Source organism: Poecilia reticulata, linkage group LG23 (genome assembly GCF_000633615.1).
Source record: "Poecilia reticulata strain Guanapo linkage group LG23, Guppy_female_1.0+MT, whole genome shotgun sequence".
NCBI lineage: Eukaryota > Metazoa > Chordata > Actinopteri > Cyprinodontiformes > Poeciliidae > Poecilia > Poecilia reticulata.
Genome location: NC_024353.1, coordinates 15,821,152 through 15,847,042, shown reverse-complemented (window position 1 = coordinate 15,847,042; position 25,891 = coordinate 15,821,152). Strand labels below are relative to the sequence as shown.

The 25,891-nt window shown below is 39.6% G+C and overlaps 1 protein-coding gene across 3 annotated transcripts; it reads left to right on the top strand.

Annotated features, from left to right (window-relative positions):
- Positions 1 to 627: 627 nt before the first annotated feature.
- On the top strand, positions 628 to 8,222 carry pfkfb3 (6-phosphofructo-2-kinase/fructose-2,6-biphosphatase 3). 3 transcript variants are annotated; one of them, XM_008401438.2, is made up of 16 exons: positions 628 to 860; positions 2,766 to 2,894; positions 3,025 to 3,121; positions 3,193 to 3,259; positions 3,345 to 3,419; positions 3,505 to 3,561; positions 3,705 to 3,829; positions 3,909 to 4,116; positions 4,190 to 4,336; positions 4,420 to 4,524; positions 4,614 to 4,743; positions 5,246 to 5,373; positions 5,468 to 5,656; positions 5,776 to 5,798; positions 6,163 to 6,213; positions 7,274 to 8,222. In XM_008401438.2, exons 1-16 carry the CDS (start codon positions 791 to 793, stop codon positions 7,278 to 7,280), a joined length of 1,608 nt encoding a protein of 535 aa, XP_008399660.1. In that variant the 5' UTR covers positions 628 to 790; the 3' UTR covers positions 7,281 to 8,222. The 3 variants fall into 3 exon arrangements, with proteins under 3 accessions (XP_008399660.1, XP_008399664.1, XP_008399663.1); XM_008401442.2 differs by lacking the exon at positions 6,163 to 6,213 and having other exon boundaries at positions 629 to 860; XM_008401441.2 differs by lacking the exons at positions 5,776 to 5,798; positions 6,163 to 6,213 and having other exon boundaries at positions 629 to 860.
- Positions 8,223 to 25,891: the final 17,669 nt, after the last annotated feature.

Genomic DNA, 25,891 nt, shown 5'->3' with positions numbered 1-25,891 from the left:
TATATATAGTAACTCAACTTACGTTCATTACAATGTCAGAATGAAAATTAAATTGAATACTGCGAACTTTTTTTTCAGTCAGAAATTATTAAACAACTGTTACCTAATGTAAAGGAAAATCGTCAAAAAGAAAAGTGAAATGTTTTTATTTTGTCAAACTACGAATTGTCTTTGAAATAGTGTAAAAAGAGCGAAGTGGGGAAAACTAATTTCAAACTAGTTTGCAATTACCACGAGACAAAAACGCATTTGTGTTGTATTGGGGGGAAAAAACTTATTATCTAACACACTTATCCGAATATAAAATAACATATTATACAGCTCAATTAAGTAATAATTAATGTGTTTGTTCTCATAAAACGCAACAAAATAACGCAAATAATCACTTTAGGATGAATTATCCTAAAGTATTATTTTTAAATAGTGCAGTTTAAGAAAATAAGTTCACCACCGGGTGGCGCTGTGATGGCCTATATGCGTTTGTATGCGTGTGTGTGTGTGTGTGTCACAGGCCAGAGCCCCCTGGTGTGTGTGCTTGTGCGTGAATGTTTTACGGCTGCTTTCGTCACAGGAGTCACGTTGCTTCGCCGGCCGGCTAGGCGTGGTTAAATAGAGGATGTGCGCCTCAGACCGGCAGATTAGCTCAGCACACCCAGCATTGAGGACACGGTGAACGGAGCTCCGGCTCAGAATACTATCCCGCTCTCCTTAAGCGTTCTTATTTCAAAGCCCGGGATTTAAGCGACTCGCTTCCGTCGTAGTTGTGTGCTTTTTATCCAGCCCTAAAGGAATGCCAAGAGAGCTCACCCAGAACAGGATCCAAAAGATCTGGGTTCCCACCAAGGATGACAAGCGAAGAGGTAAGACTCGTTTATGTTTCTCGCGTAATCGTATCCTCGTGCAAATATGTTGTTTTTTTTTCCCTCTGTCATTTCTCTACATAATTTCAACTCCATACCAAACCTTGCCTTTTTTCTCACCATAATGGCGGACTTCACGTCGGTTCCGTTTTACCGCATTAGTAGCATCTCCACGTTACAACCTATTCTCCTACCGTAATAAAACCTTCAGCGCACCTGCTACGCAGACACCGGCATTTTTAAATTTCTAACCAAATGATTGGCGGCCTTTGTCGGCACATGTTCTACGTCATCATGCCCCTATTGAACTGGGAAGTAGCGAGACTCCTGTAACCATGGTTACGGTAACCCCCCTTTCCGCCCTCGATTCCTGGACGTGATGCGTGACGACGTGACTTTGCCGTATGTCGAACACCGCTGTTTCTGAATTACAAGGGTTGCATTTGGTAAACTGTAGTTTTGAGGGGAAAAATACATTGTAGACAAAATAAAATAATGATGTTGGAATTGTCTTTGCAGCTGTGACATACTAGGAAGCTCTTTGTAGACAAGTTAATTGACAAAAAGCAGACTGTTGGCTTAAAATTAGAACAATAATTTTTACTTTGTTTAAATGCATTTGTTGAAATACTTTAAAGGCTAGTTTTTGGTGCAGTTTAAAGTATTTCATTGCCCTTATAAATAAGAGCTATTCGTGCTGCACGTCAATCCCACTTCATAAAACCCCAGAAATGGGTTTTCCCACTGCTTAATCAGTATTGTACAAGGTTCTTATGCACTAAAAAAAAATTGTATTTAGATTTTTCTTAACTTGGATAAAGATCTTATTTACTAAATGACTTTCTTTTTAAATAAAATACAAAAACTATTTCCAAGAAGTTTTATTGTTTCATCTTTTATTATTATTTTGTTAAGACGTAAAAAAAACAAACTTTTTGGGATACCAATAACTTCGGGATCCTTTTTAATCAAAATGATTAAGAATAAAGGTTTTAGGTTGCAGTAAAAATTACAAAAATACGTTTGGTCTTTTCTAACAAAAACGAGTATTGCAGATGACAAATTATCCTGTGAATTAGTCCTTTTTTATTAGTAAGGTACTGCAGTCTATATTTGACAAGTGGAGGTTTTGAATTTTTACAACTGCTGACCTAAATTTGATTCAGCTGCCAAGAAAAAAAAAGGTAAAATGTACCTTTAGTACACAGCCAAATAAGAGGTCAAACGGCAAGGAAGATCTGGAAATGTATGGAATATCAAACTGGAATATTTGTAGTGCCCTTGATTTTTTTTATTTTATTTTTTTAAGTAAATAAAACTCCAGTGTAAATGTATCAGATGGGTGTGATGAATCAGTTGTTCGAAAATGGAATTAAGAGTTTGAGTCGTTTTTCCGTTTAGGCATTGTAACTCTGATGTTGTGGAAACAAGATTAAGAGACGCAATGACGAAGTGTAAATTGGCTTTCTCAGGAGGTTACCTGGGAATGAATGGCCTGTGTTGATGAACCCAGTGGCTGTGACGACAAAGAACGCACCAAAAGACGGGATTTCTTTTAATTTTAAAAAGGTTTAAACTCATCAGCCCCTCTTTTGTGTGGACAGCCAAGTGAAAACAAGCGATTGCGGCTTCTGTAGGACAGTGCATATCCCGAAATGGGTCAAATGCACAGTGAGGTGGAAGTAAAAGGTCATTCTGGCAGGAAGCAGCCATGTGTTAGCTGATGGGATGTAGAGAAATATGAAGATCATGTCTTCGTGATGAATCCTAAACGGGTTCAGTTTCTGTTTTTTTTCTAGTGTCAATCACTTCCAAGAAGTCTGAAGCAGAAAACAGTCTGCCGTGCTGAGAGCAGCTTTTAGATCAGTAAGCGATCATTTTTCATGACCTGCTCCTTCCCTGCAGGCACCGGAGCCCCACACTTCGCCAACCCCCCAACCGTCATCGTGATGGTGGGACTGCCTGCTCGAGGAAAGACGTACATTTCCAAGAAACTGACCCGCTACCTCAACTGGATCGGCATACCCACCAAAGGTTTGTACTGCTTGAGCTCAGCAACTTCTGTTACACAACGAGATGCGGTGCCCCCTTAATTAGCTTAGCAGACAGCACAGAATCATGTTTCTCTCTCGGGGACATAGTGTTCATATTTGTTTCTCTGCAGTCTTCAACGTTGGGGAGTACCGCAGGGAGGCCGTCAGAAATTACAGCTCCTATGACTTCTTCAAGCCCGACAACGAGTCTGCCGTGAAAATCAGGCAGTAAGTCTCCTCTCAACTGAGTCTCGGTTCTTGTGTTGTTGGCTTGACTTAACATTTGCATTTGCCTCCAGGCAATGTGCCTTAGCAGCTTTGAGAGATGTCGAGGCCTACCTGAAGGATGAGGGAGGCCAAGTGGCGGTGAGTTTTCTTGGTTATTTATGTTGTACCTCCACAAACACCCAACCAACAGACCATAACTGGACCTTCTTGGTGTTTCCTTCAGGTGTTTGACGCCACGAACACGACGAGAGATCGACGGGATCTGATCCTAAAGTTTGGCAGCGAGAATGACTTTAAGGTATGTTGCCTTGGTAACAGATGCTGCAGTGTTTCAGGTCTAGAGCGATTCACTGAATCGGCTCACTTTTTTTCATTCTTTCCAGATCTTCTTCATTGAGTCTGTCTGTGAGGATCCCAGTGTGATTGCGTCAAACATAATGGTGAGTTTCAGACCAGGACACTTGATGATGATGAAGGTCCACATCTTTGATCGCACACTGGATCTAAAAAATAAATAAATGCTCACATCTCCTTTGGCATCAGGCGTGCGGTTTGCCATCTGACAGTTTTCCTCCCCGTACAGGAAGTGAAGGTGTCCTGTCCAGACTACAAGGACTGTAACAAAACCGAAGCCATGATGGACTTCCAGAAACGGATTGAATGTTACAGAACCAGCTACCAGCCTCTGGATCCGGACCAGTACGACAGGTAGGCTGGGATCCTCTCTGCCTTTTCTTCATGGCGACTGCATCCTTTTGGGCAGAACACTCATCCTGTCATCCTGCAGGGATCACTCCTTCATCAAGGTGATCGATGTGGGCCGCCGTTTCCTCGTCAACCGCATCCAAGATCACATTCAGAGCAAAATCGTCTACTACCTGATGAACATCCATGTCCAGCCGCGCACCATCTACCTGTGTCGACACGGAGAGAGCAAAGACAACCTGGAGGGCCGACTGGGAGGCGACTCGGGCCTGTCGCAGCGGGGCCGACAGGTACAACAAGTCACCGGAGAGGGAAAAACCCAGGCTAAATGATGAAACAAGATGCTAATCGACTTGTTTGTAGTTTTCAGCCGCTTTGGCTCGGTTCGTTGATGAGCAGCAGCTGAAGGACATGAAGGTGTGGACCAGCCAGCTGTGCCGCAGCATCCAGACCGCCGAGCACCTGGGGGTCCCATACGAGCAATGGAAGGCGCTCAACGAGCTCGACGCTGTGAGTGTCGACCAGAGGAACGCCGTAGTATCAACTTTAACTCTCCTTCCCCAATCTGATTGGCATCTTTTGTTGTCTTCTAGGGTTTGTGTGAGGATATGACGTATGATGAAGTGAAGGAAAAATTCCCTGAAGAGTTTGCACTGAGAGACGAAGACAAGTACTACTACCGCTACCCAGCCGGAGAGGTACACCAGCCTCATCATGGTCAAACGCGGGTAGAGCAGGTTGTGGAGTTTAGATCAGTGCTTCAACCTGTCAATTGTCCTGATTCCAGTCATACCAGGACCTGGTGCAGCGGGTGGAGCCGGTCATCATGGAGCTGGAGAGGCAGGAGAACGTGCTGGTGGTCTGCCATCAGGCCGTGATGCGATGTCTGCTTGCCTACTTCCTTGATAAGAGTGCAGGTAGGAACTAATACACATGGTGTTCATTAGAGGACTTGAGGGGATTAGATTCTTCAATTTGTATTTTCATTTAGCATAAATCCACATGGTTGACTCCGAGAGGCTAAAGCTAACGGCTAACTGGAGAAGAACTGTGACTGAAACAGACTTCTACTAGCTGAGCAGATTCAAACATCAAACTGGTTTTGGTCAATAAAACTACATGATCCAAACCAATCATCATTTTCACTTGGCAGAAGTCCTATGATTAAACACAGGCGCTGCCTCAAATCTCCACTTCCTGTGTAAATGATCCTTCAGTTTCTTGAACTGCCGCCTGATGGCTCTGGGTTTAAGGTTTCAGGAAATTGTGTTTTGCAGAAACTAATTGTTCTGCTTTGTTGTCTTCAGTGGTCCAGTTTTGATTTTACCTTTAAACAAAAACCACCCTCTACAATCTTCAAAAATCTCTTCCTTGCCTTTTTGAATTTTCTAAAATGTGAATTTTTCCATGTGGCTCCAGATGAGATGCCGTACCTGAAGTGTCCCCTCCACACGGTCCTGAAGCTGACCCCGGTGGCCTACGGCTGTAAGGTGGAGTCCATCTCCCTGAACGTGGAGGCGGTGAACACGCACAGAGACAGACCTGAGGTCAGCTGCCACCCCACCCACCCGCCTGACGAAGGCCTCTGCTGCCGAGGCGTTCTTCAGTCTGACGTTCTTCACTTCCTTTGTCGCCCCACAGGAAGTGAAGCGGGGTCCCGGCACCCTGATCAGGAGGAACAGCGTGACCCCCCTGACCAGCCCGGAGTCCCATATCAAGAAGCCTCGCATTGAGGACCTGGACGAGGCCCCCATCCAGGAGCTGCCCGGCTCCGTAGCGTCGCTGGCCCTCTGCACCTCCACTCACATTCCCCTGGCTCTGGCCGGACAGGTACTACAGCCCACTTGCCCTCATGGTCCAGAACCTGCGTCTGCTTCCTCACTCTCAGCCTTTTGCATGTCTGCTCACTCATTTGTTTGTTCCCTCCTCTCCTCCTCTGTTCCTCACAGCAATGGCTGGGCAAAGTTTGCCTGTAAGTATTTAACAAGGATCTTTTTTTCCTTGTCTGTTTGCTTTACATCCATTGATTTCCCATAATACTCAAGCGAGGGAAGTAGATTTCCTAACTAGTAGTCATTTACATTTCCTCTTCCTCCTGTACAACCCAGAGTTGAATCATGGGAAATGATGTAATCTACTGTTCTGGAAGTGAAAAGTGTACATATTTGTCCATGTAGAACTCAAACTTCCCAGCATTGCGTTCCTGTGATTCTTCAATGTCGTCTCAGCCAGTTTCTTTTCTCTCCCCTGCCCCCCTGCCCCCGACCTCCCACTTTAACTGCTTCATGCTGACTCTGTGTCTGGTTTATTTTTGGCCTGTGTTTTGCTCCTTAAAGACGCACCATCCTCCATTACCTAAAGGTGGTTTTCCATCTTAGCTTTCAAAGGTAAACACTTTGCAAAATCTGTGCAGCTGTTCCAGGCAGTCCCATATCAAAGTATTCACACCCCTATATTTTTTAACTTTTTTTTTTTTTTTACAGAGTCTTGTGTGTTTTTAAACAAAGAAATTTGGACAAAATAATTCTTAAAATTGTAGGACAAATTCATATTCTGCCCATTTTATTTATTTTTTTCTTTTCAGCCTTTCATAAAGGCTAGCTTAGTACACACTTTAGTTTCTGCACAATCTGAAATTCAACAAGTTTTGGTTGTAATATTTAAGAACTAGTTTTTGTTTTTTGCCATCGTTTTTACATCCCATTAGGTTATTTCTTATAATAGGCCAATTGCAAAATTATACTCTGAGTGAATGTGGTTGGTTGCAATAACAATACATTTTATTTGTGCCTTTCTTGACACCAACGGTCACCTTACATAATTTAACAAAGTTTTATTTGGAGGTAATGGTAAAAGTTAAACACTTTAGAGTTTTTTGCAATACTTCCAATTCTCCGTTTATATAAAATTCATTTTAATTACCTAGCATAATGTGAAACCTGATGGGGTGTGAATATTCATGGGACTGTAGCTGCTGCCATGTTGTTCTGCTTGCTAGCTAAGTCCACAGCCATCTGCTTTAGCAGCAATATTAAGTCTTAAACATGTAATCTAGATTCTACTAAAAGGTTTCCATTAAGTTACCTCAACCTGCAGCATCACTGAACTTTGTTGACATGAGTACAGCTGACCAGTTCTGAGCTAGTTTTTTATGTCGCATTAGGAAAGTATGAACCATGCTGCAGGGTGTGTTTTTTTTTTTTTTTTTTTTTTACTTCTCTAAAGATATTGGTTACAATAGAGAACCTGTTCACACACCTGATAGCTGACGTCTCATTTCCTCTAAAAATAGATGTTTGGGTGATGTAACTACGTGAAGTTTCCCAGGCCCGGCCTGAGGCCTTAGTGCTTGCTGGAACAGTGCTAGTCAGCTTCTCGGTGCATACCTGCAGGCTGATGCTATCCGAGAGGAATCTAAGCGTTTCCTTGTTGTGTGTTTGCTTGCAGAACCTGAGAAGCTCCTCTGTCTGTCATGACATCCTGCTGCCCTGCTAGTGGACGGCGTGGGCGAGTCACAGCGACACAATCTGCTACATCTTTATCACTTCAAATGGGATTTCTTTTTTTTAATTTTTCACGAGAATTTTGGAAAAATGGAGTTTCCTGTTGGCTCACCAGTCCGGATATCGGTTCATTTCAGACCAAAGACTAAAATCACTAACGGGAGGTTTTAATATTATCCCCCACCCTTTTCTTTGCATCGTAACGATGAATCCTCTGTATGCTGACATGTTTCAAACAAAGCAACGTTTTGCACAGCGGTGACTTTTTTTTTTTTTTTTCTTCTTCTTCTTCTTGGGTTTGGTTTTGCCGTAGAGTGCCTGTAGCGCTTGCTTTCTGCAAGCCCCAAGCAGCTTCTCTTTTCTCCACACTCAACTGCTCAAAGAGAGGGAAAACATTTCACCTAATAACTCTACATATCATTTCAATGTGCTACTTTGTCTAGTATTGAGTTTTTTTTTTTTTTTTTTTTTTTGTAGTTTCATTACCACATTGCATATTGTTTATGGAACATTATTTAAATTTGTTTTGCTGTCATTGACTGCTATGCACAAAATGAAGCACCTATTTTTGTTACACTGCGTGCTGTTAATAATATCTCTGTAAATGTTAGTGTACATATGGAGAAACTGGATTGGGATGTGACTGGAGTCATGGTTGGGGGGGGAGGGGGGGTCATTTTTTTGTACTATGTTTGACTGAGCAAAGAAGCTGATCATTTTCTCAGTTAATATTTTGTTAACATGTCTGCTTGACAAACTTGAATTTTCTTTTTGTAATATTCTGTATATTTATGTAGTTTTTGAACGGCTAAAGCGAGAGGCGTCTTGTGCACATGTTCAGATTTTTTTTTTTTTTTTGTTGCATCTGGAACAATAAATTCACTTGACGAAAATGTTGTGTATTTTCCTTATTCCTCTGTATAACTGAAATTCCTTTCCTCGCCATATAAGGACTTGCTCTGCAACAGACGGACTTTATGGCAGTTTTCCAATTATCTCATTTGGATGAATCATGCAGTGAGTCACAAGCTGCATATCTGTCAGTTTGCAGACAGGAAGATGGTCTCATAGAAGCTGTTTGGGGAGGTGGGACTTTTGTGGGTAAACATGATGCAAATTTAAATGCACTGTATTAACATGCAATTGTAATTGAGTGGCATCATTTCATATTTTTACTCAAAAGTAAACATCCAAGAAATTAAGAGCAAATGCGACTCAAATGGAGGAACTGATTTTAACACTTTTTTTAAATATTAGTCATTCAATCGGCCAAAAACAGTTTTGCGCAAATTGTATTTAAAACTATTTGGGGGGGGGGTTACAAAATAACATACAGGCAGAAGAAACTCTTTTCCCAATATTAAACTTATGCAACAAATGCTTATAGTAGCTAATGTGTGTGTTAAAGGGTATAGAGAGAACACAAGTCAACACCTTTAGAAGTCTGCTTCTACACCTGCAGAAGGAGAGAAAACTAAACTGAGAAATCATAACAAACATGAATCACAACTAACACCACAGAAAAGTACACGGTACAAGTTAATAGATGGATTCAGTGGCAACCGCAGCCCATTAGAGTTTGCCTGAAAGACACCAGAATCTAAACCATTTGTCATTTTTCCTTGACACAGTTGGCCTCTGTTTTGGGCTGCTCCAGGAGTCTCCAACTCTAGTCCTTGAGATCTACTGTCTTGCCAGTTTAATATGCAACCCTGCTCCAAAACAGCTGAATCAAATGAATGTCTCAATATCAGAGCTTCGCCAAGCTTTTTGGCATCCTGCAGAGGTAACTCAATCATTTGATTCAGCTGCTGGAGCAGGGTTGCAGGACGGTAGATCTGGAGGGTTAGGGTTGCAGACCCCCTTGACTATTACATATGCTTTTTTAAAATACATTGACACTAAGGGTTTTAACTCCTATCTGGATGCATCGCTTGAATACTTTTACAAGATACTCTGATTGTGGAAGCATGTGCATACCGTGCATGACACCAGATTATTTCGTGTCATGGACAGGCTAGGTAAGTAGAAGACAAGCCTCTGAGTCATATGCTTGTCCAGAGAGACAAGCATAGAGAGCGAGACATGACACCTTGTCTGCTCCAGACGGATCAGTCTGGGAAAGAAATTAAGCAAATAACTTTTTTCTTCTGCAAGTTTCTAGGTGTTAGATGGAAGGTGTTTCACCGAGCGAGTGATCCAGTTGGTGTGCAGCTTTTAGTAACCTGACTGATGGGGATCAATCACAGTCCTTCGTCACAGCAGAATTAAATGACTATTTGTGTCTTAGCCAAGCCTGTTAACACTGAGGCCATGTACCATTGAGAAGCCTGACTCAGCAGCTCCTCTCCTCTCCTCCCCACACACACATACACATTCTCAAATGCAAGCCACATGCAAGTCTGGAACAGGCTGTAGTTGCCCAGGCAACATGTCGTTAGCACGCAGAACCTCATTAAGTTCACCTCACAGAGTATAGGAGCAATAAAGATTGAGAGAAGAGAAAAGCAAAGTCACGAAGGAAATTGGATGCAAAATGATACATGCTAACTTGCATACAGGGAAAGTGGCCGACAAAGTCTGCATGCAAAGTTTGTTTTGAAGTTCAGTCAGGTGTTTGACCATAATGTGTGTGTGCACTTGTTTACATAACACCTAGCCTTTATAGGACCTTTTCAGGAGTAATCATCTACCTTCTCAACAATGATTGGTACTGGGGAATAATGGCAGCAGAGCGTTGTTATTAGGGTTCCAGGTTAGGGTAATGGCTGAGGTGCTTATTACACACACCAGAACTTTTATAATGTTCAGAGTTAGACTTGTTATGTTCACTAACAGACTGTTTTCCACAGAATTTTGTTTGGTGACTAAAAGAGAGAAGTTTTCCACACTTAACAACCGGGCCTGCTGCAGTATCACAGACCACATAATGAAAACCAGATGAACGCATCAAACTTACGTGGAAACTTCGATCTTTTGCGATGCCCTCTCCTAGTAGGTAATAGATTTTCTCAAAATTCAGATCATGTCTCGTTCACCTCCCCTCTAAGATAAAAAAAAAAAAAAAATTGTATTTAAAATACATAATTGTTAATATCCTACAAGTGAATTTGGATAGTTTTGACAGTGTTTTGTAAGATCAGTTGGAAGTTTGTAACATTCTCTTATTTTTTAACAATTGTCAACTTTAATGCTGGCCTTATTGGTATAAATATAGTGTTTAAACACTACACTAGTGATAAATGCATTTATATATTCATGTTCAAACTGATACTTTATGTTCTACTTATTTTAAAAATACACTTTTTTTCTTAATCATTTAAGACTCAAGAGTTTCCTCGTTTCTGTGTTGGCTTTTGGCTCTTTTCATGGCTTTCTGCATAAATCAAAATTGTAATGCAATTATTTATTTCATACTTTGTATCATGCCTATCTTTTATTTATTGCATTTTGTGTCTATAATTTTGCAACAGATTTATCCTACCCTCTTTTTTTCATTGGCTGTGGGCAACATCCACATCCTTTGCATACTTGCAGACTTTAGTGCCAACTTGCCCTACTGACTGTCTCCAAAAAGTGTAAATTGGTGTAGACCTAGTGAATAAAATTGGGTAAAGAAATTGATTAGCATCTCCAACTTTAATTTGAGATAAAGCCTGCGTTTGTATGTTGATAGTTAGGGTTATGCATAAGTCTGGTTACCCCCAAAAATGGGGGATGGCAGGACAGTTTCCCTACAATATGTGTGTGTGTGTGTGTGTGTGTGTGTGTGTGTGTGTGTGTGTGTGTGTGTGTGTGTGTGTGTGTGTTAAATTGTGGAGTTTCAAGTAGGAGGAGCGCTGAAGTGGTGAACCTGACAGCAGTCACATAGACTCTCTGACCACAGTATGGCCAGATGGAGCAAAAGCACTTGGTCTGGTCATGATTAAGACTGAAGGAAAAACCACATTCAAGTGGAAGACATCAAGTGTGTTGTGCTCTGGTAAACTTATGATGTGAGGACCAGTATGAGTCCATAGATCACTGATTCGAGGACATTTTAGAGAAGTGGGGACCTTTGGTCAATCCGCACTTTTACACATTTCACATTCACAAGGACTGTGAAGCGTTTCAACTAGGATTAGAATAATTTCAGAATTGAAAATACTGTATTTAGCAGCATCAAACCCCAATTTACAGACTTCTTGAGGTGGAACATTTTAGTTGTGCCAGTTTGCTCTGTAGGCATTTAAACCAAATGTTTCCACCTTTTGGAAACCTAATGGGTAACCAGGAAGCAATAAAGCTATTAGGTTGTTGACAGATGGAAAGTGGTGGAAACAGCTCAAAGACAGGCCTTAAGCCTGATGCTTGAACTGAACAACCAGCAGAGTTTTAAAGTTTAATTATTGAGAATTATGTGTTTTACAGTTAAGATACTAATTTACGGTGCTTTTAAAAAGTATATTCCACCTTACAAATTTTGGTTTTCCATCTTTATAAGAAAAATAATCACTCAAATATATGAGACAAAGACAACATAAATGAATGCAAAAAGCAGTTTTTTAAAGATGATAATTGCACTTATGTGGTACCAAAAAAGTTATGAAAACCTACTTGGCCTAAAGGGGGGAAAAATAATTGTCCCCTGCACTTTCTAATTGCTTATCTAATTATTTTTGATCAGATCTCCAGACTTTGACTAGTCTACAACTACAATCGTAGCTGTAGGTTTTCAGGCATTAGTCCCAGAGTACTACTCTTGAGGATGGTGTGCCATTTGTAAAGTTACACAGTAAAAAAATTATTTAACCTGTTATAGGAGATAAAAAGTAAGGTTTTATTTTTCAAAGTTGTACTTTTACCTTGTTATTCATTCATTTATATGTCACAGCTTCAAATCAATTATTCCCCGTAGCATGATGCTGCCACTAGCATGCATCAACAATGATATCTTAACTTTGCTTTATTCTACATGACAGTTTGTTTTGGTCCATCACACAAAATGCCAAAGTGTTAAAAAAAAGTTTAAGTAGTATGAATACTTTTTTCAATATATTTGTTTCTTTCATTCCTTTTTAATGCTCACATTTTTACAGAATAAAGATGATTTTTTGTTTTTTTTCTCTTTTGTCCTTTAAAGAATGCGCTACCTGCATTACTGCTGCAGCGAGGTGAAAACCCACCCCTCTCTCTTTGTGCAGCAACCCATTCAGGAAGAGATTTTGCGCTGAATGGAGGGGATAAGTCTTTCAGTGAGCCTTGAATGGAGCAGAGCCGATTAAATAGACTACATGTGATCCCTGTATATACACACGGCAAAATGAAAGCCTTCTTACGTGATTCTCTGCATAGTTCCATCGCTCTCAGAAAAATGTCTTACTGTACTGAGTCATCAGGTTTTGGCGACTGAATACATTGTAGAGATAGATTTTAGATTTAAGCAAAAAAAAAAAAAATCTATTTAATACAGAAGGTTTTAGTTCCAGTCAGAGAAGGATTTAAAGAAGTGAAGAGTTTTGTTTTGCATCAAGTGTGTGACTGATCTTTAGCTTCCTCATGTCATGCTGTCTGCAGATCCTGTTTATTTTTAAGAAGAAAAGAATTCTTATAGTTCCTTAAAATTCTGACATCATTTGCTTCTCATGATTTACTGTTTTGAAACAAATATGAAAAGAAAGTCACTTTACCAACGTAGTCAGTACTAATATGAAAAAATATGTTAAAGCAGAAGCCAGAATTAGAAGCTAATCAATTAGTTAATGTATTAAAAACTCCATGAGGTCATTAAACAGTCAGTGATTGTCTGGAAAATTATAGGATCTGATAGAAGTTTTTCTTTAAGATGTTAAAGGAAAATTGAGATGTATATTTTTTCAGACTTCATTAAAATCCTCAAAGTTCATGAATTTTTCACATTAAAATTACAGGTAGACAGACTACTGGAGATTAAATGACTGAACTGTAGAGGTATTTCACATTTAAAATGTCCAATCCACATGACTTTTAGTAACATTTAGCAACTCTTGTGCTTATGTACTTCAGGCGATACTCTGATCAATAAAGCCTCTCTGCAAACAGCAGTTTTCTAAATTTGAACTTTTATTTTTGTTTACCCTTCTAGATCCTTAAAGTGCATTAAGCAGAACACACATATAGAGAAATATAAAATTTCCTATTCATTTCTTTTTTTTAATCTACATTGAACATCGATGTGTTCATTTACTACTGTTTCCATGTTATCCATGCCTCACAACAAGAAAGGACATTAGAAAAATGCTAAAAGCTTATGGAAAACTCATCCATAATGTTATTGACTTATGAGATTTTCAAATAATAAATTCTAAAACTGACTACATGCTTCTTAAAGGCAATGGTTTAAATTTATAACTGACAATATTGGTAAATAACAAGTTAATATGAATTTTGTTACACCTTAGCCAACTCTTACCTTTCAAGAATAGAATGTCTGTAAATGATACTGATGCAGGTGGTAAAACACCAGTTAAAATAGAAACTAACAAACAGCTTCTAATTACAGGTTAGTGAAGCCTCCCTGACTCAACCGTGGTTTGTGAGCCTGGACGTCCTCAAGATTACAGAGCTGTTGGTGAAGTTGGCAATTACAATGCCTTGTAAAAAAGTATGTTTAGCTCCTTAACTATTTTCACATTTCATCCTGTTATAGCCACAAACGTCAGTGTATTTCATTGGAATTTTTATGAGATAAGCAAAGTGTCCAACACGCAATTTCCAACTTACAATATTTTAGTTCAATTATGACAGTTATTCATTAAGAGATTTCCAACATTGTCTAGAAAAATACGGAATCTTATAGCATGTAGCATTTTAATTAATATCGATAAATATGGTACACTCTGTTGACGTACATTTTAAGAACCTGCCAGTGCTGCAGTGACTCGCGCAGGTAACGGTGTTCAGATCGAACTTTTCTGTCTGCGACTCCGAGCTGATAATGTGCAGCAGAGTGGGCACTCTGACTGGCGTCTGCCCTGGTGGAGAAGAAACGGCGCCAAGCACCCAGCTAGCTCAACAAATATGCTAATATCCGTGTGGTTTGTGGGAAATGAAGGAATTTGTCACGAGAAATGTAGGCAGTAAGTAGCTTGACTGTAAAATCTCAACCGTCTGGGCAGCGCGTGGGCACACACAGCAGGCCTGGGTATGTGGGAGTAGTTCTATGGTTTGGCACCATGAATAACTGCTTAAAAATAAAAACAAAAGTTCAGGGTGGAGTGAAAGGCAAAAATGAAAACAGCTCAAGAGGAAATTGTAGATAAAAGAGTAAAAGGTCAGGGCACTAGTTTGGTTGTATTTTGGATATTTAAAACAAAAGCCACTCAATAATTATCAATATCGACGGATGTGTAACGCCAGTGGTTTGCTGTCAGGGCCAGCAGGAGCTTCTCTGTTAGCCGAGAAAATGTGAAAAAAAAAAAAAAAGTGTAAAATATTTAAATCATATTTAATTTTATCTATAATTTAATTTTTATGCTACAAACGGGTTGCTTATTGGTATTAGGTTTCACTTTAATTACCTACTTTAAAAAGCGCCTTAAACACACTGAAACCCCACCGTACGCTTCTATTACGATTTTTACTCATATCACTCAGCTCTACTTCTACCAAGTCTAGACTCTGATGGCTTGATTACAGATGTGGATGTTGGGCCATCACATAAAAGGCCCTTGAAATCCATTGAAGTCTGTCATTAAAATGTAAAAAAATAAATAAAAATAAGGTTGAAGGTTAGTTATTTATGTCGCAAAGCACCATCTATTGCAACTTTAGCAGAACGTAAATAGTTGGCAAATATGTTTGCAGGGAAGAGCAACTTTCACTCTGCGGCTCATGTTTACTTCCTAGATTGACAGCCTGGCGTCACCTCAAAATAAAAACATGTCGCTGCGCAGCGTTGGCACAAAGTGTGTCAAAGCCACTTGCTTCCTGTTATATCTGCATCCTGCCTGTTTCTAAATCCCCTGCATGACCAGGGGATTACAGATAGCTGACTAATGGGATGACCATGGCAACGTTAACATCTACAGGAGAAACCAGGAGGAAAGGGAGCGAAGTGATGGGGCTGGGTTTTCAGTGTGAGCGCAGTCACGTCCACCTGAACACGCCCTGCTCACGCAGCTTCCTCCTCCTCCTTTTTGCCTTCTTCTCTAGACAACTTTTTCTGCCCAGACAGTGATGTGTGGAGGCTCACGTAGTCTCAGCCAGGCGGCAGAGAGAGGAGGGTGATCGGGGGAGGGGGGTGAAGCGGGGCAGAGTGGTGTAAACGCGGAGTTTGGGGCTGTGAATTTGTTTCTGCAGTTCTTTCCAAACCATTTACGGGGTCAGTGAGTTGGAGAAGTGGATGACAACATGCACTTTCATATAAAATCCTTCAGTTGCATTTCCAGGCAGCAGAACTTATTGACTTAGAAACGATTTATTGATGGAGGGGCCAAAATGTTGCAGCTATTTAACAGACATCTTGATTTAATTTTCACCACTTACTTTACAACAGCAGCTGCTTCATTCTCTTGCTCTTCAAGAGTTCACGAGCTGTCCTTGTATTAGTTATGAGGAAATTGACTGTGAATGTTTATTAAGATGGATTGCAGTTCAACATAAGCTGTGTTTCCATTACAAATGTGCACAAATCTTTGTCGATATTCAGCTAATGTAAAAAGAAACACAATTTTGCAATTGCGGTGTTTCCATTAAATAAGAAATAAAATGAAAATCACACGTGATTAAGCTTGTTCACGTGATAAGCCATTAAAAGTCATGGCAGTGACGGCTGCAAGCAGTTTCCTGAGATACACTAATAATTCAGCGATGAATTATGAATCTATCAAAAAATCATCTGAGACATCGGCGTCTTATTCTACTTGAGAGCAGCGTTTTGGCGAAATTGAAGTCGATGACTTTACAGAAGAGTTACGGATTCAACACGCTGGAATGACACACAACTTTTTCTGAACTGTGTGATGCTGTGAGAGCTCTGGTGGATCCAGCTGCACAATGCCTGGAAAAAAAAAATCCCTGAAGAACTAAAAACAAACCTTCATCCTGCTATCACTTCCTGTCGTCTTCTTTGTCATTTCCAACAGGAGCAGCATCCATTTTTTTGATCATGTGACTCGTGTGATGTGAACAAAGTGTTTCCATTGCAGTTTTGCCAAACACATTTATTCCATTGCAGCTGAAAAACCATCTTATCCTAGCGCAAAAACGTTTTACCGAAATTTTTTTTATTGCTGCATTTCTATTAATCCATCCATCCATCCATTTTCTTCCGCTTATCCGGGGTCGGGTTTCTATTAAGCAAGCTTATTTTTGTCATTTCAATTTACGCTACAGAAATGCAGCTGCAGAGAGGTTGTAAAGTGTATGTCCTTTAGCTGAGGTGTATGATGTTATTTGTTGATGTGTTATTTCTTTTTTTTTTTTTAGAAAACAGCTATTTTGATCTTTTAATGAAGTTACCATGGACACAACCTAAGAAACTGGAGACGCTTTACTTTTTACCTTCAATCTTTCTGGAATTAAATTTTCTAGAAGTTCACCACTCATGGTGGCATCATGTTGAAGTAGCTCTATTATACCAGTTCTAATTTGCTCTTTTTGTAGACTTTTATTTATTTGTTTCGGTTGAGATGTTGCACGTTTGGACAATTATTCCCTGTGGTTTTGGATGCTGTGCAGCTGGAAGGATTTCCTCTTTACATTTTTAACTTTCTGATTTTGCGACATGAGCGGCTCGATTATAGAACATGCAGCAACAGCCTTCAGTCAGAGGCTTCTACAGATTTGTTGCAAGTCTGACTGATATTGGAGATCCTTCTGACCCACAGTATCACCATCCACAGTGACCATTTGAAGATACGTGGATCATATGAGTCACAGCATTTAATTTCCATCTGGGATTAATAAAGCCTTTTTGAATTGAACTGAATTTGTATAAATTTAATTACCATTTCTGGTGCAGGAACCTTTTCATTTTTCAGGTGGTACTTGTTTTTCTTTAACACATGACTTTTTGCAAGAACCATGATTTAAAGGTAGAACGCTGTAGTGGGACAATACTATTTATTTATCATACAGGTAGAATTGTATTTTGGTCATAAATTAGTTTATATTCCTCCACAGATCATACTTTCAGTTAGCTTTAAATTACACAACAGAAATTCTGTATTTTGTTTCCAAACAGAAGATTTTAAGGTAGTAAGTATTTTGTTGGCTTCAGTTGTTAGGAAAATGCTGTTAGCATAAAAAACTAAGTAAAAGAAATTTGATTTTGCATGAAAGCTGCATCTGACGCCTTGAAATTGGGTCTCTGTCTCTTTAAGAATCTCCTTCTCTTTCTGACACGCCCCCTTCAGCAGGTTATCACAACAATGCTTTTTTTGGATGGAGCAGGCACACTGCATCACAAATGCTCTTTGTACCCCAACAAAGCTTCTTAAATAATTTAAATAATAAGTGCGTTTAGGTCAGTAGAATACGGAAGAGGATTAGGGCCACCGGAAAAAAAAAAAAAAAAGAATTCTGACTTTAATCTCAGAATTCTGACTTTAATCTGAGAATTCTGACTTTAAAGTCAGAAAGTCATAATTCTTTAATTCAATTCTTTAAATTCTGAGACATCTCAGAATTCTGACATTAAAGTCAGAATTCTTTTTTCTTTTTTCCGTGGCCCTAATCCTCTTCCGTAGTAGAAAGATACAACAATTGGCACCGCATAGTATGTATGTATGTATGTATGGATGTATGGATGTATGGATGTATGGATGGATGGATGGATGGATGGATGGATGGACTGCCAATGATTGAAATAGGCATAAATATTAATGGCATAAACGTATTCCAGAGCAACTGACCGGCTGAATCTCAAAACTGTCAACAGTTTTTTTTGTGTTTGTTTTGTGGCATTCCAGTCCCCTTCAGAAAAACCTTTACCAGGGGAAAACAGAAACTGTTTTCATACCGCAGTCTAACAAACTGTTAGACTTTGTTTACACCAAATGAACTATTACATTATTTCTTGAGTAAAGCCCGGATTGCAAATTGAATTCACATGTGACTCCCTCACTTTTTCACGATTATATGATCTTGACCTTATTAGCAACATGTTGACAGCCAACAACACCTAGGAAAAGGATTGTCAGGCTTGTTCTGCACATTCTTTCCACAACTTCAGTCCTCTAAACTTAAACCATGTGGCGGCATCTTGCCATTTATCGTCTGAGTGCTCATTAGGCGCATTTGTTTACTCCTATCTTGGGTAACGTTAAAAGTTGTTGTTTTTTCAGTACTCTGTGGTCTTTTTCAAACTTTATGGATTGAGGGTTATTTGGGTAACCACTAAGGCTGGTTCAGCAACATATCAGGAGGAATGTGATACATGTTGGTAATGCCAAACCCTTAAGAAAAATTCCAAGCAATGATTAAAGAAACTATAAAGCAGTTTTAAGGATAGAAAGTTGTACTTTCAAACTCCCCTCCTGTTGCCGTCTGGGTCTGGGTAATACTGAAGTTTCACAATATTTACAACACAAGAAGCTGGGTCAATGTGCGTTTAGATTTTGCCCAGATAAGGTGAAGACCAGTTATAATCAGTCCATTAGGTGAAACTTTTTGTCACACCCAAATGTTTTAGATCATTAAACAAGTTGTAAAATTAGTCGAATATAAAACAAGTAAATTCAGTTTCAAAATGATGGTTTTACATGTAATTACCCATTGTTAGGTCATTAATTAAGTTATGAATAGACTGAACAGATCAATCATCACACATCAAGCAGATGAATACATATTAATCTTTGTCTTATAGGTTTTAGCTATAGGTGTTGATGTGTTTGGACATTTATAGTCAGAATAAGACTGAAAGTTTGGCTGGACCATTAGCCAACATCACTGTGGACGTTTACAACAAATCCTGTCCAGAGATTAGTTTAACACGGGCTAAACCAGGAAGCAACGCTTCTCCACAGTGTTATGACCAATCACCTGACCCAAAAGAACAGACTTGATATTCAGTTCGAAATCAAATTGCAATAGCCGCCAAGCATTATTCTACTGTAAAGCTCCAGAACAAAGAACTAAAAAATGGAATGTCTTCTTTTAGGTGGAATATATTAGAATAAAAATGATCTTGTTTCCCGATAAAAGCGTTAAGAGTTACAGTTCTGCTCCTGGAGCAACTTAACCTTTTAAACCCTCTTCAAGGTGGTTGACTGTTAGCACAGATGTAACAGAGTGAATAACAAAAATCATCTCAGGGTACATTAGCCTGCTCTGTGTGGTTCGATCAAATTGATGAACAACTAGAGATTAAAATGTTGAAGAAGTCCACAGTACATCACTGGCTGTATTTCCATTATAAATGTGTGTAAAACCTTGTCAGTAATCTGCTAATGTCAAGACACAAAATTACATTTGTGCCATTTCCATTAGAAAAGAAATGCAATTAAAATCACATGTGAATAAGTTTGCTCGTGCTGCAAGTCATTAGAAAACATGCTTTGCCATCATCCTCCAACTACTTCCTGTCACTTTCTTTGTGGTTTGTGTCAGTGATAATATCCAGTTGATGATCATGTGATTCACATGATGCAAAAAAAGTCATTCCATTGTAGTTTTGCGAAGTACACCAATTTCACTGTGGTTGAGAAACCACAGTGTAACTGTGTCAAAACCTAGTGTCAAAACTTAGCGAAAAAAAAGTTTCTTTATTTTTTAAATATGTGTTTCCATTAAGAGCTGTTGCCTTGCAGCAAGAAGGTTCTGGGTTCGATTCCCGGCCCGGGTCTTTCTGCATGGAGTTTGCATGTTCTCCCTGTGCATGGTGGGTTTTCTCCAGGTACTCCGGTTTCCTCCCACAGTCCAAAAACATCACTGTCAGGTTAATTGGCCTCTCCAAATTGCCCTTAGGTGTGAGTGTGTGTGTGTGTGCATGATTGTTTGTCCTGTGTGTCTCTGTGTTGCCCCTGCCACAGACTGGCGACCTGTCCAGGGTGACCCTGCCTCTCGCCCGGAACGTTAGCTGGAGATGGGCACCAGCAACCCTCCCGACCCCACTGAGGGACAAGGGTGTCAAGAAAATGGATGGATGGATGGATGGATGTGTGTTTCCATTAAGCAAATTTATGTTCAACGTGTCAAGTTGTGCAATTATATGGTCAATGGAAACGCAGCTACAGTTTTTTGCACATGAGGGCAATTGCAACAGACCAGTCAGAATCCATGCTGATCCCTGTTCATCACAGTCATAAATGGCCATCAGAACCAGACTAAAAAGCAGTAGAAAATAGTGAATAACTTGAATTAGTTCCTTTTTTTGATTCACATTACTTGGATGCTTAAGCCAGAGTTGTGGTCAAGACCACCTAACCCAAGACCAAGACCAGAGCGTATCGAGACCGAGACAAGACCAAGACTTTTAGAGTCCGAGACCAAGCTGAGTCCAAGACCAAGGGAAGTCGAGACCGAGTCAAGACCTTGGTAGAAGGTCTTGACCTCCTACCAAAATGACCTTCATGTCATTTTGCCCGCACTAAATGACATGATAAAATGTGAAATATGATCGAAATTGCTTCTCAAATTGATCTGAAAGATCCATATTCCCATAAAAACACCGAGATATTAAATACTTAATACATTTTACGAATATTAAAATGAAATGCTTCCATCTTTGTGCTACAATCCGTGGTGGTCTCGTCCCATCCCTAATAAGATAACACCCTGGGTGTTTGCCCATATTGCACATGTCAGAAACCATCACTGTCTGCACCATTAAACATAGCAATTGAGGCAATGTCTGGACGATAAATAACGCTCAACTATGAACACTGACCAAGGAGCAACAAAGAAGTAACCAAACAGAAGTCGCTCACCGTGACTGTTTTCACCCTCTCTCCCGCTACATGAAGCCAGGTAGTCTGACACCATGGCAAACATTACACCTACCACTTTGAACGAAAACAATCATAGAGCAATGTGCATGCTCTGTGTGCTTTTTCGTTCTTGTGTTTTGTTATTAAAAAAATATCAATGTACATGATTAAATAAAATAATGATGGCTACTGCAGTGTACCCAAAGCATTACAAGAACAAAGAATGGCTCTCAGTGACACTCCAGTCCTATTTTCTAAGTAAAGAGCCCTTCAGAAGAATCGGACTGTTCCTGAATGTCACATCACTATATTGCAGACTTTTGGACACAGCGTTGTCCCATATATGCGACAAGTCAGTTAACACCTCCTCACAATAATTAAGAGCAGTGAGTGACAACTTTTTTTCCATCACAAATGCTTATGTGTCTCTGTTCAGCTAGCTTTGCTAACATCACGTCAAAGATGCTTACCTTTCTTTGAGCTTCTTTTCCAAGTGACAATAAAAGTTAGACGTAGTCCCCACCGTCTGTGAAAGCGGAGCGCTGCTGAGTTACCTGTAGCCATCTAATTTCTTATGATTTATGCAGCGCTATTATATTACTGATGATTAGACAGACATCTTCTGCCGCTCAGAGAAAACCACTGCACATGTCTACTGCGCGAGTGAAAGGTGGAGAGGGGGAGTAACAGAGACATGTTATTGCTGGGATTTTAATTGGTGCGTTTTGCATCCACTGAAAACAAAGATGTTAACAAATAAACTGGACAGTATGCTGTACGTTAAGTGACATTTTCACAGTTGTAGTCTCGACTGGTCTTGAAATAAAATGCAGAGTCCTCAGCGCCCGAGACCAAGACAAGACCGAGACCAAATGCAGTCGAATCCGAGACGAGACCGAGACCATCAAAACATGGTCTCGAGACAAAGACCGATCTCGAGTACTACAACACTGGCTTAAGCATTACCAGAGGAATATCTGGTCCAAAGGTGGATTAAAGTTGCATTGTGGCATTGTGGGCAATATTCTGCTGGAAAATCCTTATCTCCGACTATCCACATAGATATTTTGACACTTAGAACCTATTTATAAACTGGTGGGTTGCTGATTCAAAAACTTCAGAAACTTCTATTTGCATGCTGGTGGCAACTGTGGCTCACCATCCTCAGAGTGTGAGTGTGTGGATCAATGGGTGAAATATAGTGTAAAGTGCTTTAGGGTCCTCTGGAGTTGATTAAGCCTTATACAAGTACAGGTCATTTAGTTCAGGCCATTGGTAGGTGTTGGTTTGACCTTCAGTTTCCCAACATCTTAGTCCAATCCAGGATCTGTGGGATGCGCAAGACAAACAAGTCTGATCCATGCAGACTCCACCTTAAAAGTCTTACAGGATCTGCTGTTAACATCTTGGTCCCAGATAGCATACCCCACTTTCAGGGGAGCTAATGGAGTCAATGCCTTGAGAAATCCAGGTTGTCTCAACAGTAAAAGGAAAAGAATCATATCCAAAGGCAAATGGTCATAAAATCTACAAGTGTTGTAGATTTCCAAAGTAAATGATGGTGGTTGTCATGGTGTATCATCAACTATCTCATGCTACTCTTAGTTCTTTGCCTCCCTTTGACTGGACCAATTTGTTGCAACTAAGCCATTTATTTGAAGAGCCACTGTTTGCTCCCTTTGCTCACACATTCTTGAGTGTTTGCCTTCTCTGTGTTTGTTCCTGAACTCTTGTTTTGACTCGTTCCGCCCTTCAGTTTATTGGTGCGAATTTTCTGGGCTTGTTGCAATAATCCCAAGCTATCTGAATTGCAAATGAGAAAATGCTTCATGCATATTATTTACTTACCTAAATTATCCCTAGTAAAAGAAAGTAGCTGCAACATTAAATCAAAAAGAGCATTACATAAAGTATATTTTGCTTGGAAATCTTGACTTCTGGACAGTGTTGGAGACCAAGAGCCCACTCTTTTCCACATCTCCCTGCTAGTGGCGCCTTCCAAACCAGATAATTCTCTTCCTTCACACAACAAAGAAAAGCACAAAGAAAAGAGACTAAGGCTTTGTCCTGGCATCTAAAGCCCAAATTCCAGTCTGATTAAGCATCTCCACAATGAGCAGGAACTCGTCCAATTCTCAGAGGCTTCACACAGAAACCCAATTTAACAACTCGTTTCAAGCACCATAGAAAACCTTCGGAGCTGCTTTTTAAGATCTGTTCTTTAGTGCTGTGCAGGAGCACAATGAAGCAAAGCAAGAAGCAAGGCCAGAGTTCCTTATTTCTTTGTTTACTTAAAATGTGATAAATATAATAAACAAAAATGATCCCTGGGCGATTAAAGATTAAATATAACAATGTCATCTTGTTTGTGAAAGCAGATGCCGGCATCTGTTTTGTTTTAAAGCATAAGTCAATGAAATGAAGTTTATCTAGTGGTAAGTTGCATGCCAACACAAAACACTTTACAAGACAAACAAATCCAATCATTATCTAACTGTAGAAATTTCTAATCAAATTATATCAATCTAGTCCAATCATATAGCTGGATTGCACTAAGTTCCATGTCACGGTAATGATAAAACAAACGCAGGCTCTGAATTGGCTGACCTGATGGCCAAATAGTTGTCCTGCTTTGAATTGGTTCTGGAGTGTCAGAATTTTACGTTGGAGGAAATCAAGTGGATTCATTACTCACGTTGGAAGTTTATCACAAATCTTGGCATCAATATCCAAAATGGCTGTCATATAAAAAGTGGTCATAGCTAAGAAAAATGAACATTCATTACACTTTTGGCATCGTCAACAACATTATACCATTAAAAGGATAGAACGGGTTGTATTTGTGAACATATTAGAATTTAAAACATATAAAAATATTAAATTGGTATTAAGAAAAAATATTAAGAATTATAGCTAACTACAAATACATACATATAAGCTGTTAAGAAAATAACATAATTACAACTCAGTGAATACTTCACTAAAGGTGCATGTTTTTGCCTTTAATTAGAAATACAAAAATAAGAGCCAGATTTCTTCTCCCCTCTCCACAGGTGTAAGGGTCAGGACCTTAATTGGATGAGTTTCTGTTTATCTCTCTTAGTCCGTAGAAAATTATCTGCTATCCACGTTTTGTTTTTTAAGATACTGTTAAAGGTTATTTAATGGCCCTGTTTTATCTGTAGACACAGTGAGAAAAACTGAATATCATCTGCATAATTTTTTGAAAATCCATGCTACGTCTGCCAATTACATTACCCCAGAGACAGCAGAGTTTAAAAAGAGTGGAGCATAAAGTTAAACCTTGGGGAACATCATCATTTCTTCGCTGAATGATTTTATTTTTTATTTGAATAAAAATGAAAGTCATGAATTGTACCCAAATGGCCAACAATGCCCACAGGAGTCGAATTTCTTTCCATCACAGACTCCATCTTCACACAACAAATTAACTGCCAGTAAGGAACGTCTGCATTTTTCTGACCCAATACTGATGTAGAAATATCTACTGTAGTGAAACAACCTTCTACTGGCTCTTTGAACAGGAAAAATAATATGCAACCTTGAAATCATTCCCACTTACGAAAATATCAGCATGGCTCGAAGTACGGATGCTGGCTGAGTGGCGTGCAGCACATTCCATTGTGGGACACTAAATATTTGATTGTGGTTTTCACTGGCTGATCTTTTTAAAAACTCTAAATAAATACATTTTTAATTGATCCTGTTTACTCCATTTAATAAGGTCACATGTGTTTGGATGTGAAAACGGGGGACAATGCAGCCTCAGTTAGCCATGTTAGCTAGTCATTCAATTACACAAGAGAGACTGTGGAAAAATACCACTTTTCCACATTGGATAATTGGATTGCCCTCAGAGAGTTCAGGTGTATCGGGCAGCAGCTTGTGTTGGGACAGATGATAGAGTGTGCTAGGTGAGAGGAAAAACACTGGCAGGATCTTCTGTCTGCGACCCAGACAGACAAGGTGACACATCCTCCATAAGCCAAGAGCCCATTAGCTGAGTGACGTCCAGCTATTGTGTTTGTAGGTGGACAAAACAATTGCAAAGTGCAGGACTTGGAATGAATAGAATAGAATAGAATAGAATAGAATAGAATAGAATAGAATAGAATAGAATAGAATAGAATAGAATAGAATTTATTTCCATTTGAACAGGTACATTAAGCACATTGGAATTCTTGTGCGATTAGACTGGTATTAAAGGAAAAATTCATGAAAAAAAGTCTGATTTCCATATTGATCAGATTAACAAGCATTTGGTTTTATGCTATAATATGATCATACAAACATCACAAGCATAACAAGCCTTCATAGATAGCCTTCATAAAAGAGTTAGTTGCCCTTAAAATGAGATCTGTTAACACAGAGAAGCCTTACGTCAGAGGTTTAGCTCTCCTTTGGAGCCAAATGTGTCACCCTGTGTACAAGCAACAGCTCCCTGCCGACCTTTGACTTCAAGATCTTATGCAAGCAAGCAAGAAATGTGCTTTGAATAGAGTTCTGCTTCATTCGGACAGCACTGTAGACCGGCTATGCTTCAGATGCTGTTTTGCTTTGTCGAGAAAAGTCGAGCTCATCCCACTTCCCCATGCTGGAGATTTTAGTTTAATAGTAATAATAAATAAAATTACCGTAAAATTAATGACATA

Coding starts and splice junctions, on each gene's coding strand:
- pfkfb3 (XM_008401438.2), top strand. CDS start 791: ATGCCAAGAGAGCTCACCCAGAACAGGATCCAAAAGATCTGGGTTCCC. Junction 3,420..3,504: donor GCAGCGAGAATGACTTTAAG/GTATGTTGCCTT, acceptor CATTCTTTCCAG/ATCTTCTTCATTGAGTCTGT. Junction 5,799..6,162: donor TGGCTGGGCAAAGTTTGCCT/GTAAGTATTTAA, acceptor TGCTCCTTAAAG/ACGCACCATCCTCCATTACC.